This window comes from Oncorhynchus mykiss, chromosome 13 (assembly GCF_013265735.2).
Source record: "Oncorhynchus mykiss isolate Arlee chromosome 13, USDA_OmykA_1.1, whole genome shotgun sequence".
In the NCBI taxonomy this organism is placed as follows: Eukaryota; Metazoa; Chordata; class Actinopteri; order Salmoniformes; family Salmonidae; genus Oncorhynchus; species Oncorhynchus mykiss.
Genome location: NC_048577.1, coordinates 52,930,969 through 52,944,966, shown reverse-complemented (window position 1 = coordinate 52,944,966; position 13,998 = coordinate 52,930,969). Strand labels below are relative to the sequence as shown.

General features: G+C 42.1%; 1 protein-coding gene across 2 annotated transcripts in view; it reads right to left on the bottom strand.

Moving 5' to 3' along the window:
* Window positions 1-13,998, bottom strand: part of LOC110539012 (voltage-dependent T-type calcium channel subunit alpha-1I-like) — a 139,043-nt gene that overhangs the window by 101,972 nt on the left and 23,073 nt on the right. For both annotated transcript variants that reach the window (XM_036941471.1, XM_036941470.1), the window contains exons 3-4: window positions 8,437-8,534; window positions 2,150-2,309 (exon numbers count right to left, since the gene is read on the bottom strand). In XM_036941471.1, the coding sequence (XP_036797366.1) occupies window positions 2,150-2,309; window positions 8,437-8,534 (258 nt within the window). The remainder of the gene's footprint in view (window positions 1-2,149; window positions 2,310-8,436; window positions 8,535-13,998) is intronic.

Sequence of the window (13,998 nt, the reverse complement as noted above, 5' to 3'; positions counted from 1 at the left end):
AGTGAGAAAGGAGAGGAAAATAAAGGGAGAGAGAGTGAGAAAGGAGAGGAAGATAAAGGGAGGGAGAGTGAGAAAAGAGAGGAAAATAAAGGGAGGGAGAGTGAGAAAGGAGAGGAAAATAAAGGGAGGGAGAGTGAGAAAGGAGAGGAAGATAAAGGGAGAGAGAGTGAGAAAGGAGAGGAAGATAAAGGGAGGGAGAGTGAGAAAGGAGAGGAAGATAAAGGGAGGGAGAGTGAGAAAGGAGAGGAAAATAAAGGGAGAGAGAGTGAGAAAGGAGAGGAAGATAAAGGGAGGGAGAGTGAGAAAAGAGAGGAAAATAAAGGGAGGGAGAGTGAGAAAGGAGAGGAAAATAAAGGGAGGGAGAGTGAGAAAGGAGAGGAAGATAAAGGGAGGGAGAGTGAGAAAGGAGAGGAAGATAAAGGGAGGGAAAAAAGAAGAAGAGAGGTGGAGAGAGAGGGCAACGACAGTTGAGGAAGAGGAGAGAGATGTAGATAAACCAGGAGAGGTGTGCTGTCCTCCCCTGTAACATTCAGCTACTCCAGCTAATCACCCCCCATTGCAACCTCTCATCTCACCATTAGCATACTCCCTGGCTAATACACAAGGGTCCTTCAATTAAGCATCCAACCACTCTGGCTAACCCTTAGCATTAGTTAATACTATCCTTGAGCTGAGCTTCCTGCTACACAAGCTAAAGCTCCCATCTGAAAGCTGCCATGGACAATTAACTAAATACAGAGATAATTAAAGAATGGCATCTTAAGCACTTACATATTCTAAACATATAGTACAAATTCTATATATATATATATATATATATATATATACAGAACCAGTCAAGAGTTTTGACACACCTACTCATTCCAGGGTTTTTCTTTATTTTGACTATTTTCTACATAGCAGAATAATAGTGAAAACATAAAAACTATGAAATAACAATAATATGGAATCATATAGTAACCAAAAAAGTGTTAAACAAGTCTAAATATATTTTATATTTGAGATTCTTCAAAAAAGCCACCCTTTACCTTGATGACAGATTTGCACACTCTTAGCAGTGCTTAAAGTGTGCACCATTTATGCAAAAGGTGTTTAACGTTAGTAAGACATGGCTATATTGTTTCAGCATTATCTTACACCTTTCTGAAAGGTGACTTCCAACTAGGAGTGTTAACGGGTTAACTGAGGGACAGAGTCAGCCACGTAGGACTTGCCTAGTGTCACGCCCTGACCTTAGAGAGACGTTTTATTTCTCTATTTGGTTAGGTCAGGGTGTGATTTGGGGTGGGCATTCTATGTTCTATTTCTTTCTTTTTGGCCGAGTAAGGTTCCCAATCAGAGGCACCTGTCTATCGTTGTCTCTGATTGGGGATCATACTTAGGCAGCCTTTTTTCCCACTTTCTGTTGTGGTATCTTGTCTTTGGTTGTTGAATGGGTTTGCACCCCTAGCTTTACGTTCGTTGAGTTGTTTATTGTTTTTATTAAAATGTAAAAAATTAAAAGAACATTATGCCTACCACCCTGCACCTTGGTCTCATTCTAACGACGAACGTTACACCTAGTTAAATGTAAAAAAAAAAAATATTTTAAATTGGACATTGGTCCTCTTTCTCTCTGGCCAATGATTAATACAAGCTGAGGTCAGCATAGAGAGAACACACACTCTGGAAGGAGACACTGTCAGGAACACAGACACCCCTCTGAATCAGATTATACCTCAGCAGGAGAGCACACACACACAGACACACACACACACACAGACACACAGACACAGACACAGACACACACACACACACACACACACACACACACACACACACACACACACACACACACACACACACACACACACACACACACACACACACACACACACACACACACGTACAGACACACTCACTCACTGACTTCACTCACATACAGTGCCATTCTGTCATTGACAAGGTTAGGGTGGGCATTCACGTGACATCTCGGTCATGAATATGGAGAGGTGACTGGGAATTTAATCACGTACAGCTACTGACTGGGAGGAGGTAGTCTTGTTGAGAATAAATTACACCACAATCAAATTAACGAATGCACGCACGCACACACACACACACACACACACACACACACACACACACACACACACACACCGTCACTCACAGGGTGAAGTTTTCTTCGAGGTAGCATCGGTTCCTCAGTAATCCCGCCCACAGCTGCACTCCGATGATGCCAAAGATGAAGAAGACGAAGAAACAAAGCAGGAGGACGTTTCCCAGCATGGGCAGTGTGTCCAGGAGGAGATTCACCAGGATACGCATACCTGAAACATACACACATACATTATAATACACAAACACACACACACATGCATTATAATACACACACACATGCATTATAATACACACACACATGCATTTTAATACACACACACACACACATGCATTATAATACACACACACATGCATTATAATACACACACACATGCATTATAATACACACACACACATGCATTATAATACACACACACACATGCATTATAATACACACACACATGCATTATAATACACACACACATGCATTAACATACACACACATATGAATTATAATACACACACACATGCATTATAATACACACATGCATTATAATACAAACACACACACATTATAATACAAACACACACACATGCATTATAATACACACACACATGCATTATAATATACACACACACACACACACACATTATAATACACACATACATGCATTATAATACACACACACACATACATTATAATACACATACACACATGCATTATAATACACACACACGTGCGTTATAATACACACACACACATGCATTATAATACACATACACACATGCATTATAATACACACACACATGCGTTATAATACACAAACACACACACATGCATTATAATACACACACACACATGCATTATAATACACAAACACACACACATGCATTATAATACACAAACACACACACACATGCATTATAAATGAGAATATTGTTGAGTAGAAACAGCAGGACACACATACTGTATCTAAAACACACAGACAGACACAAAACATATGGACACAGAACACAGGACATCCCGGCTTCCAAAAGTAGCATAGACATGTTTCTGTCCATATAGGTGGATGGTGGACCAGTCACATATCCCATATCCCCAAGTGATGGCATTATGACACACGAGAGGCTACCGTTGGACCTGACCCACGTTGATTACATAATGAAACATGATTAGTACATGAGCAGAAGGGGCAGATATGTCCCGTGATGATGACATAAAGACAGCTGATGGAAGAGTAGTGGCGACTGGCAGAGTTCTCTGAAGGACTGACACCAGAAACCACTGAAGCACCACTCAGAGAGATTCACTGACAGGTGTGTGTGTGTGTATGTGTGTGTGTGTGTGTGTGTGTGTGTGTGTGTGTGTGTGTGTGTGTGTGTGTGTGTGTGTACGCACGTGTTTGTCACGCTGTGTTTCATGAGAAGAGACACCACATGCGGTTAATACAACCCAGGTACAACAGTGAGGTCGGGGAGAGAGAAAAAGAGAGGGGAAGAGGAAGAGGAAGAAAGAGGGAGAGGCAGATACATACCTATAGATGAACTAATGTATGTGTACCTATAGTGGAACTAATGAATGTATAACTATAGAGGAACTAATATATGTCTACCTATAGTGGAACTACTGTATGTCTATCAAAAGCATTGACTTTTGCATGTAAAAAAACATAATCCTACTCAGGACCACACGTCCTCAATAACACCACTTCAACGTGGGCTTTGAACGGGGCAACTGACTACATACATGGTATTACTGGCTACATACAGGGTGTTACTGGCTACATACAGGGTTAAACTGACTACATACATGGTGTAACTGGCTACATACAGGGTTATACTGACTACATACATGGTGTTACTGGCTACATACAGGGTTAAACTGACTACATACATGGTGTTACTGGCTGCATACAGGGTTAAACTGACTACATACATGGTGTTACTGGCTACATACATGGTTAAACTGACTACATACATGGTGTTACTGGCTGCATACAGGGTTAAACTGACTACATACAGGGTTATACTGACTACATACATGGTGTTACTGGCTACATACAGGGTTATACTGACTACATACATGGTGTTACTGGCTACATAAAGGGCGTTACTGGCTACATAAAGGGTGTTACTGGCTACATACAGGGTGTTACTGGCTACATACAGGGTGTTACTGGCTACATACAGCGTGTTACTGGCTACATACAGGGTGTTACTGGCTACATCAAGGGTGTTACTGGCTACATACAGGGTGTTGCTGGCTACATACAGGGTGTTACTGGCTACATAAAGGGTGTTACTGGCTACATAAAGGGTGTTACTGGCTACATACAGGGTGTTACTGGCTACATAAAGGGTGTTACTGGCTACATAAAGGGCGTTGCTGGCTACATAAAGGGTTAAACTGACTACATACATGGTGTAACTGGCTACATACAGGGTTATACTGGCTACATCAAGGGTGTTACTGGCTACATACAGGGTGTTGCTGGCTACATACAGGGTGTTACTGGCTACATCAAGGGTGTTACTGGCTACATACAGGGTGTCGCTGGCTACATACAGGGTGTTACTGGCTACATAAAGGGTGTTACTGGCTACATAAAGGGTGTTACTGGCTACATACAGGGTGTTACTGGCTACATAAAGGGTGTTACTGGCTACATACAGGGTGTTACTGGCTACATACAGGGTTAAACTGACTACATACATGGTGTAACTGGCTACATACAGGGTTATACTGACTACATACATGGTGTTACTGGCTACATACAGGGTTAAACTGACTACATACATGGTGTTACTGGCTGCATACAGGGTTAAACTGACTACATACATGGTGTTACTGGCTACATACATGGTTAAACTGACTACATACATGGTGTTACTGGCTGCATACAGGGTTAAACTGACTACATACAGGGTTATACTGACTACATACATGGTGTTACTGGCTACATACAGGGTTATACTGACTACATACATGGTGTTACTGGCTACATAAAGGGCGTTACTGGCTACATAAAGGGTGTTACTGGCTACATACAGGGTGTTACTGGCTACATACAGGGTGTTACTGGCTACATACAGCGTGTTACTGGCTACATACAGGGTGTTACTGGCTACATCAAGGGTGTTACTGGCTACATACAGGGTGTTGCTGGCTACATACAGGGTGTTACTGGCTACATAAAGGGTGTTACTGGCTACATAAAGGGTGTTACTGGCTACATACAGGGTGTTACTGGCTACATAAAGGGTGTTACTGGCTACATAAAGGGCGTTGCTGGCTACATAAAGGGTGTTGCTGGCTACATACAGGGTGTTGCTGGCTACATAAAGGGTGTTACTGGCTACATAAAGGGTGTTACTGGCTACATACAGGGTGTTATTGGCTACATAAAGGGTGTTACTGGCTACATAAAGGGCGTTGCTGGCTACATAAAGGGTGTTACTGGCTACATACAGGGTGTTACTGGCTACATACAGGGTGTTGCTGGCTACATAAAGGGTGTTACTGGCTACATACAGCGTGTTACTGGCTACATACAGGGTGTTACTGGCTACATAAAGGGCGTTACTGGCTACATAAAGGGTGTTACTGGCTACATACAGGGTGTTACTGGCTACATACAGGGTGTTACTGGCTACATAAAGGGTGTTACTGGCTACATACAGGGTGTTACTGGCTACATACAGGGTGTTGCTGGCTACATAAAGGGTGTTACTGGCTACATACAGGGTGTTATAGCCCAGAAATTGAGAAAAGGAAGGAGGGGGTGTCAACTGGAGAGAGAGAGAGAGAGAGAGAGAGAGAGAGAGAGAGAGAGAGAGAGAGAGAGAGAGAGAGAGAGAGAGAGAGAGAGAGAGAGAGAGAGGGGAGAGAGAGAGGGAGAGAGAGAGACTACACTATTATGCATCTTCTAGGAAGGGTACAAATTGGGTCTCACGGGGGTCAATCTCAGCTGATGTGTTTATTAACTTGGTCAAAATGACCTCATGTCAAGCAATTGCTTTATGTCTATTGTATCTCACCCCTATCTGGTCTAATGCAGGGAGTTGTGGACATACTCATCAGTTATCCATTCCCCTGAGTGCAACCATATGTTTATACTACACAGTGAGCGCTCACACACACACACACACACACACACACACACACACACACACACACACACACACACACACACACACACACACACACACACACAGCATGTATGTGTACATGTGTGTGTGTGTCCCAGCATGTGTATTAGTGCGTTTGTTTACACATGTGCACCAGTCACCAGTCTGCCTATATCAGTTCCCCAAACATGACATCACTATCAGTATCACCCCTCCCTACAACTTCCTATCAGCTGGCGGAGCGAGGCAATGACATGCACTAATTCAATTACCATTCATATTTAATGAGTTACCCCGGTGGCAACACCCACTGAAACATTGATAAGGGAGCAGAGTCTTCAACGCTTCAGAATGGGAATGGGAATTAGAATGGGAATTATCGTCAGCACTCAAGGAAAACTGTTTTCCCAGGTAATTAGTGCTAGGATTAATCTGTGTGTGTGTAATGGACCAGACGAGAGAGTAATGTCTTCACTAATTCTCATCACAGAGAGAGGCGAGTTGGAGGTGTGTGTGTGTGTGTGGTGTGTGTGTGTTTTATGTGTTTATAAATACTGGTTTCTCTACCCGCCAATAATTCTCATTAGAGACAGACTGTGCCATAGAACACCTGCACTCACTTAATGTACCTGCAGACAGATGACTCCAGCACACCTCTCTGTGTCTCTCGGTTTCCACACCACTAGTCCATTAGCGTTAGCAATGATCTGTGTTTCTTTGCCATTAGCTTAGCCCATTAGGCTGTTAGCTCTGGGGGAAAGGAAAGGAAACAAGTAAAGGATGCAAGGATAAGGATTACAGCTGTTTGGAACATGTCCTGTTTGACTGTGTTTCAGTACACTGTCTCACTTACAGCTTACATCATGCATATCAGTGTTAGCCGCTATTAGTCAGTTAGCTCTAGTAAAGAGGAGATCAGGAAATGCTACCTGAGTCCGACTGATACCACTATCTGTGTGTTATTCACTGTTAGCCACTGTTAGCATTAGCGGATAAATGCTATCACTTTCACTGACTGGAAGTGAGTGGAGAGATTAGCTGACCTTCGCTTGATCGGGCTAATTGGTGCTTACGATGATTAGAAGCTGTCTGAGGTAAGGGGAAAATCAATAGGTGTTTACAATTTTGTCTGAGAACAGAGTTGTATTTGAGAGGGATGGGGTTGGGTCAGAGAGAGAACAGTGATCTACATTACAGGAGGATATGTAAATCTGTAAGGGACTCTGTTGTAGTAGAGGGCATCTGATAGGAGTTGGGCTGCTCAGATCAAGCAGCACTGTCCTGGGGTTATGCAGTCAGAACAGAGTAGAGGATCACAGCAAAGTCAAAGGACATATACAATGACTGTACTGATTGAATGGAGAAAACATTAGGAACACCTTCCTAATATTGAGTTGCACCCCAGCTTTTGCCCTCAGAACAGGCTCAATTCGTTCGGGCATGGACTCTACAAGATGTTGAAAGTGTTCCACAGGGATGCTGGCCCATGTTGACACCAATGCTTCCCATAGTTGTGTCAAGTTGGCTGGATGTCCTTTGGATGGTGGACCATTCTTGATACACAAGGGAAACTGTTGAATGTGAAAAACCCAGCAGTGTTGCAGTTATTGACACAATCAAACCGGTGCGCCTGGCACCTACTACCATATCCTGTTCAAATGCACTTAAATCTTTTGTCTTGCCCATTCACTCTCTGAATGGCGCACATACACAATCCATGTCTCAATTGTCTCAAGGCCAAGATCCTTATTTAACCTGTCTCCTCCCTTTCATCTATACTGATTGAAGCGGATTGAACAAGTTACATCAATAAGGGATCATAGCTTTCACCTGGATTCACCTGGTCAGTCTATGTCATGGAAAGAGTGGACGTTCCTAATGTTTTGTACACTCAGTGTAGACATCACACGCAAACAAACAAACGGACAGACAGACAGACAGACAAACAGACAGACAGACAGACAGAAAGTGACAGACAGACAGACAGACAGACAGACAGACAGACAGACAGACAGACAGACAGACAGACAGTGACAGACACAAACAGACAGACAGACAGAAAGTGACAGACACAAACAGACAGAGAGACAAACAGAGATAAACAAGACAGAGAGAGAGAGCGAGAGACAGACAGAAAGAGACAGACTGAGAGAGACAGAAAGCGAGAGGGAGCGAGAGAGAGAGAGAGAGAGAGAGAGAGAGAAAGAGAGACCGCGAGACAGAACTCACTGGGTACTCTGTTGATGGCTTTGAGGGGTCTGAGGACCCTGACTGTCCTAATGGCTGAGAGGTTGATGTTCTGCAGGTCCAACGAGTACTCCACCATCCTACAAAGAGAGGAACACACATAGGAGTCAAGGAACTGTGTGTGTGTATATGTGTGCGTGTGTGTGTGTGTGTGAGAGAGAGAGAGCATTTACTGTACATATGACTCACTGACACATTCTCAGTTCCCATTTGTTCTACAGAATCTCATTTTAAATCCATCCATATACAACAAGGCCCAAGAGGGCTCTTTCCCTCAGGCAAGATCTCTGAGTGCCTTTCCAATCCGTCTACAGGTCACATCCCAGTTTCAGGATATAAGCCTGCCACAACACTGCACCAAAGCAACTGTGGGGTTAACTCGTGGGTTAACTCATGAACTGCTGGGTTAACCCATGATCCGAAATGGCTGATATGAGTGCAAATACGGTTTTCCCATTTATAATGTGCTCACATCAGAGCGATTGTTTATTCTCATTCAGACAGTAAGGTATTGTCTCAGAGTATCTTTGAAGCAGAGGGAAGGAAGGGGAGAGGGGAGAGAGCTATGAATTATTATATCATTTTAATTCAATAGTACAATTATGGGAGCATCTTTGCAGTACCCACAGTATCAACAGATGAAAAGGAGAGAAAGAGTGTAAGGGAGAGGCGGAGAAGCATAGAAAGAGATACCTACAGCTCATCTCTTGGCAGTAATACTGTAGATTACTTTATCACTGACCTCAACCCAGAGTCTCTCAGAGTGTTCACAGACAGCCCACTAACACCCCTATCAGATCACAGAAAGATCACAGTCTACCTGGACAGAGCAATAGTAAATAATGAGGCATCGAAGCCAAGGGACCTGCACAATATTAAGAAATGCTATAGATGTAAGGAAAGTAGTGTAAAAAATTACCAAAAACAATTAGGTAACAACAAATTCAATCCATTTCAAACAACTTCCTGGACAAAACATGTCACTGTAAAAGTGATGTTGTAAACTTGGCAGTAGAAAGCCTAAACAGTATATTTGACCTTTCAGCTTCCCTAATGTCAAGCAGACAACCTAAGAAAATGAACAACAATGACAAATGGTTTGATGAAGAATGCTAAAACCTAAGAAAGAAATTGAGAAGTCTACACCTTCACTATGGTGAATCACTAAAACAATACAGAAATACACTACAGAAAAAGAAGGAACAGCTGGTCAGTAATCAGATCAATGTAATTGAAGAATCCATAGACTCTAACCACTTCTGGGAAAATTTGAACACACTAAACCAACAACAACACAAAGAGTTATCTATCCAAAACGGAGATGTATGGATAAACCACTTTACTAATGTTTTTGTTCCTATAAGAAATAACAAACAGCAATAACACATACTTGATCAATTACAAATCTTATAATAAGCTATTAAAGACTTCCAGAACCCACTGGATTCTCCAATTACATTGAATGAACTACAGGACAAAATACAAACCCTCCAACTCAAAAAGACCTCTGGTTTTGATGGTATCCTACATGAAATGATAAAATATAAAATAAACTCTTTAACATCATTCTCATCTCTGGCATCTTCCCCAATATTTGGAACCAAGGACTGATCACCCCAATCCACAAAAGTGGAGACAAATTTGACCCCAATAACTACCGTGGGATATGCGTTAACAGCAACCTTGGGACAATCCTCTGCATTATCATTAACAGCAGACTTGTACATTTCCTCAGTGAAAACAATGTACTGAGCAAATGTCAAATTGGCTTTTTACCATATTACCGTACGACAGACCACGCATTCACCCTGCACACCATAATTGACAAACAAACTAACAAAAACAAGGGCAAAGTCTTCTCATGCTTTGTTGACTTAAAAAAAGCTTTTGACTCAATTTATTATGAGGGTCTGCTATACAAATTGATGGAAAGTGGTGTTGGGGGAAAAAACATGTGACATTATAAAGTCCATATGCACAAGCAACACGTGTTTGGTTAAAATGGGCAAAAACACAGATTTCTTTCCACAGGCCTGTGGGGTGAGACAGGGGTGCAGCTTAAGCCCCACCCTCTTCAACATGTATATATAAACAAATTGGCAAGGGCACTAGAACAGTCTGCAGCACCAGGCCTCACCCTACTAGAATCTGAAGTCAAATGTCTACTGTTTGCTGATGATCTGGTGCTTCTGTCCCCAACCAAGTAGGGCCTACAGCAGCACCTAGATCTTCTGCACAGATTCTGTCAGACCTGGGCCCTGACAGTGAATCTCAGAAAAACAAAATAATGGTGTTCCAAAAAAGGTCCAGTCCCCAGGACCACAAATACAAATTCCATCTAGACACCGTTGCCCTAGACCACACAAAAAACTATACATACCTCGGCCTAAACATCAGCGCCACAGGTAACTTCCACAAAGCTGTGAACGATCTGAGAAACAAGGCAAGATGGGGCCTTCTATGCCATCAAAAGGAACATAACATTTGACATACCAATTAGGATCAGGCAAAAAATACTTGAATCAGTTACAGAACCCATTGCCCTTTATGGTTGTGAAGTCTGGGGTCTGCTCTGCGTGGTCTGTCGTACGGTAATATGGTAAAAAGCCAATTTGACATTTGCTCAGTACATTGTTTTCACTGAGGAAATGTACAAGTCTGCTGTTAGAATTCACAAAATAGGACAAACACCAAATTAAGACTCTGCATGCAGCATTCTGCAAAAATACCCTCCGTGTAAAACAGCAAATAATATATGCAGAGCAGAATTAGTCCGATACCCGCTAATTATCAAAATCCAGAAAAGAGACGTTAAATTCGACAACAACCTAAAAGGAAGCGTTTCCTAAACCTTCCATAACAAAGCCATCACCTACAGAGAGATGAACCTGGAGAAGAGTCCCCTAAGCAAGCTGGTAAGGGGCTCTATTCACAAACACAAACACAAACACACCCCACAGATCCCCTGGACAGCAATACAATTAGACCCAACCAAATCATGAGAAAACAAAAAGATAATTACTTGACTATTGGAAAGAATTATCAAAAATTCAAAGCAAACTAGAATGATATTTGGCCGAATACCTGACCACTGTGACTGACCAAAAATTAAGGAAAGCTTTGACTATGTACAGACTCATTGAGCATAGCCTTGTTATTGAGAAAGGTCGCCGTAGGTGAGAGAAGACAGGATATGTGCACACTGTGTCACGTTCTGACCTTTATTTCCTTTGTTTTGTATTTATTTAGTATGGTCAGGGCGTGAGTTGGGTGGGCAGTCTATGTTTGTTTTTCTAGGTTTTGGGTATTTCTATGTTTCGGCCTAGTATGGTTCTCAATCAGAGGCAGGTGTCAGTAGTTGTCTCTGATTGAGAATCATACTTAGGTAGCCTGGGTTTCACTGTGTGTTTGTGGGTGATTGTTCCTGTCTCTGTGTTTTGCACCAGATAGGACTGTTTTAGGTTTTCGCACGTTTGTTGTTTTGTTAGTTTATTCGTGTACAGTTTCTTTATTAAAGTACAATGAATAACAACCACGCTGCATTTTGGTCCGCCTCTACTTCACCTAAAGAAAACCGTTACACACTGCCCACAAAATGAGGTGGAAAATGAGCTGCATTTCCTAACCTCCTGCCAAATGTATGACCATATTTGATACACATACAGTTGAAGTCGGAAGTTTACACACACCTTAGCCAAATACATTTAAACTCAGTTTTTCACAATTCCTGACATTTAATTCTAGTAAACAATCACTGCCTTAGGTCAGTTAGGATCACCACTTTATTTTAAGAATGCGAAATGTCCGAAAAATAATCAAGAGAATGATTTATTTCAGCTTTTATTTCTTTCATCACATTCCCAGTGGGTCAGAAGTTGACATACACTCAATTAGTATTTGGTAGCATTGCATATAAATTGTTTAACTTGGGTCAAACGTTTCGGGTAGGATTGCACAAACTTCCCATAATAAGTTGGGTGAATTTTGGCCCATTCCTCCTGACAGAGCTGGTGTAACTGAGTCAGGTTTGTAGGCCTCCTTACTCGCACACACTTTTTCAGTTCTGCCCACACATTTTCTATAGGATTGAGGTCAGGGTTTGTGATGGCCACTCCAATACCTTGACTTTGTTGTCCTTAAGCCATTTTGCCACAACTTTGGAAGTATGCTTGGGGTCATTGTCCATTTGGAAGACCCATTTGCAACCAAGCTTCAACTTCCTGACTGATGTCTTGAGATGTTGCTTCAATATATCCACATAATTTCCCTCCCTTATGATACCATCTATTTTGTGAAGTGCACCAGCAAGTGCACTTGCAGCAAAGCACCCCCACAACATGATGCTGCCACCCTCGTGCTTCATAGTTGGGATGGTGTTCTTCGGCTTGCAAGCCTCCCCCTTTTTCCTCCAAACATAGCGATGGTCATTATGGCCAAACAGTTCTATTTTTGTTTCATCAGACCAGAGGACATTTCTCCAAAAGTACTATCTTTGTCCTCATATGCAGTTGCAAACTGTAGTTTGGCTTTTTTTATGGCGGTTTTGGAGCAGTGGCTTCTTCCTTGCTGGGTTATGTTGATATAGGACTCGTTTTACTGTGGATACAGATACTTTTGTACCTGTTTCCTCCAGCATCTTCACAAGGTCCTTTGCTGTTGTTCTGGGATTGATTTGCACTTTTTGCACCAAAGTACCTTCATCTCTAGGAGACAGAACGCGTCTCCTTCCTGAGCGGTATGACGGCTGTGTGGTCCCATGGTGTTTATACTTGCGTACTATTGTTTGTACAGATGAACGTGGTACCTTCAGGCATTTGGAAATTGCTCCCAAGGATGAACCAGACCTGTGGAGGTCTACAATTTTTCTTTGAGGTCTTGGCTGATTTCTTTTGATTTCCCATGATGTCAAGCAAAGAGGCACTGAGTTTGAAGATAGGCTTTGAAATATAGCTTGAAATCTACCTCTCAGAGGGAGAGGTAGAGAGCGAGTCAGAGGGAGAGAGAGAGAAGAGAGAGAGAAGGACAGAAAGAGGGTGTAGTGGCTTCCTTTCCTCTTTTATTCCTTTCCTCGTTTATTATTCTTATATCTAACAAAGAAGTGATTCTCCAATCAACTTAAAACATAGATTACTTGATATGGAAAATACATATTATGACCTGTTTGTATGTCTGTCTGTATGTCTGTATGGTCAAAAAACTATACCGCATCTAGCAAGGACTCCCTCCCCCGAAGGCCCAACTTCCTGCCTTTATCCTAACATTACCACAATACAATGAATGGGCAAGAGGGGGGTGCAAAAACTGAGTTACACTAACAAATGAATATATCTCAATCATAAAGGTATGTACCTAATATTTCATCATGCACATTAATATTTAATATATTTACACAAATATACATGAAGCTCCGTGAGTTCAGTCTTTTATACAAATATGTCCAAATCGGCTCTAACAGAGGGAGAGAGAGAGAGAAAGCGAGAGAGAGAGCGAGAGAAAGCGAGAGAGACAAGGGCACTAGAACAGAGAGAGAGAAAGAGGTAGAGA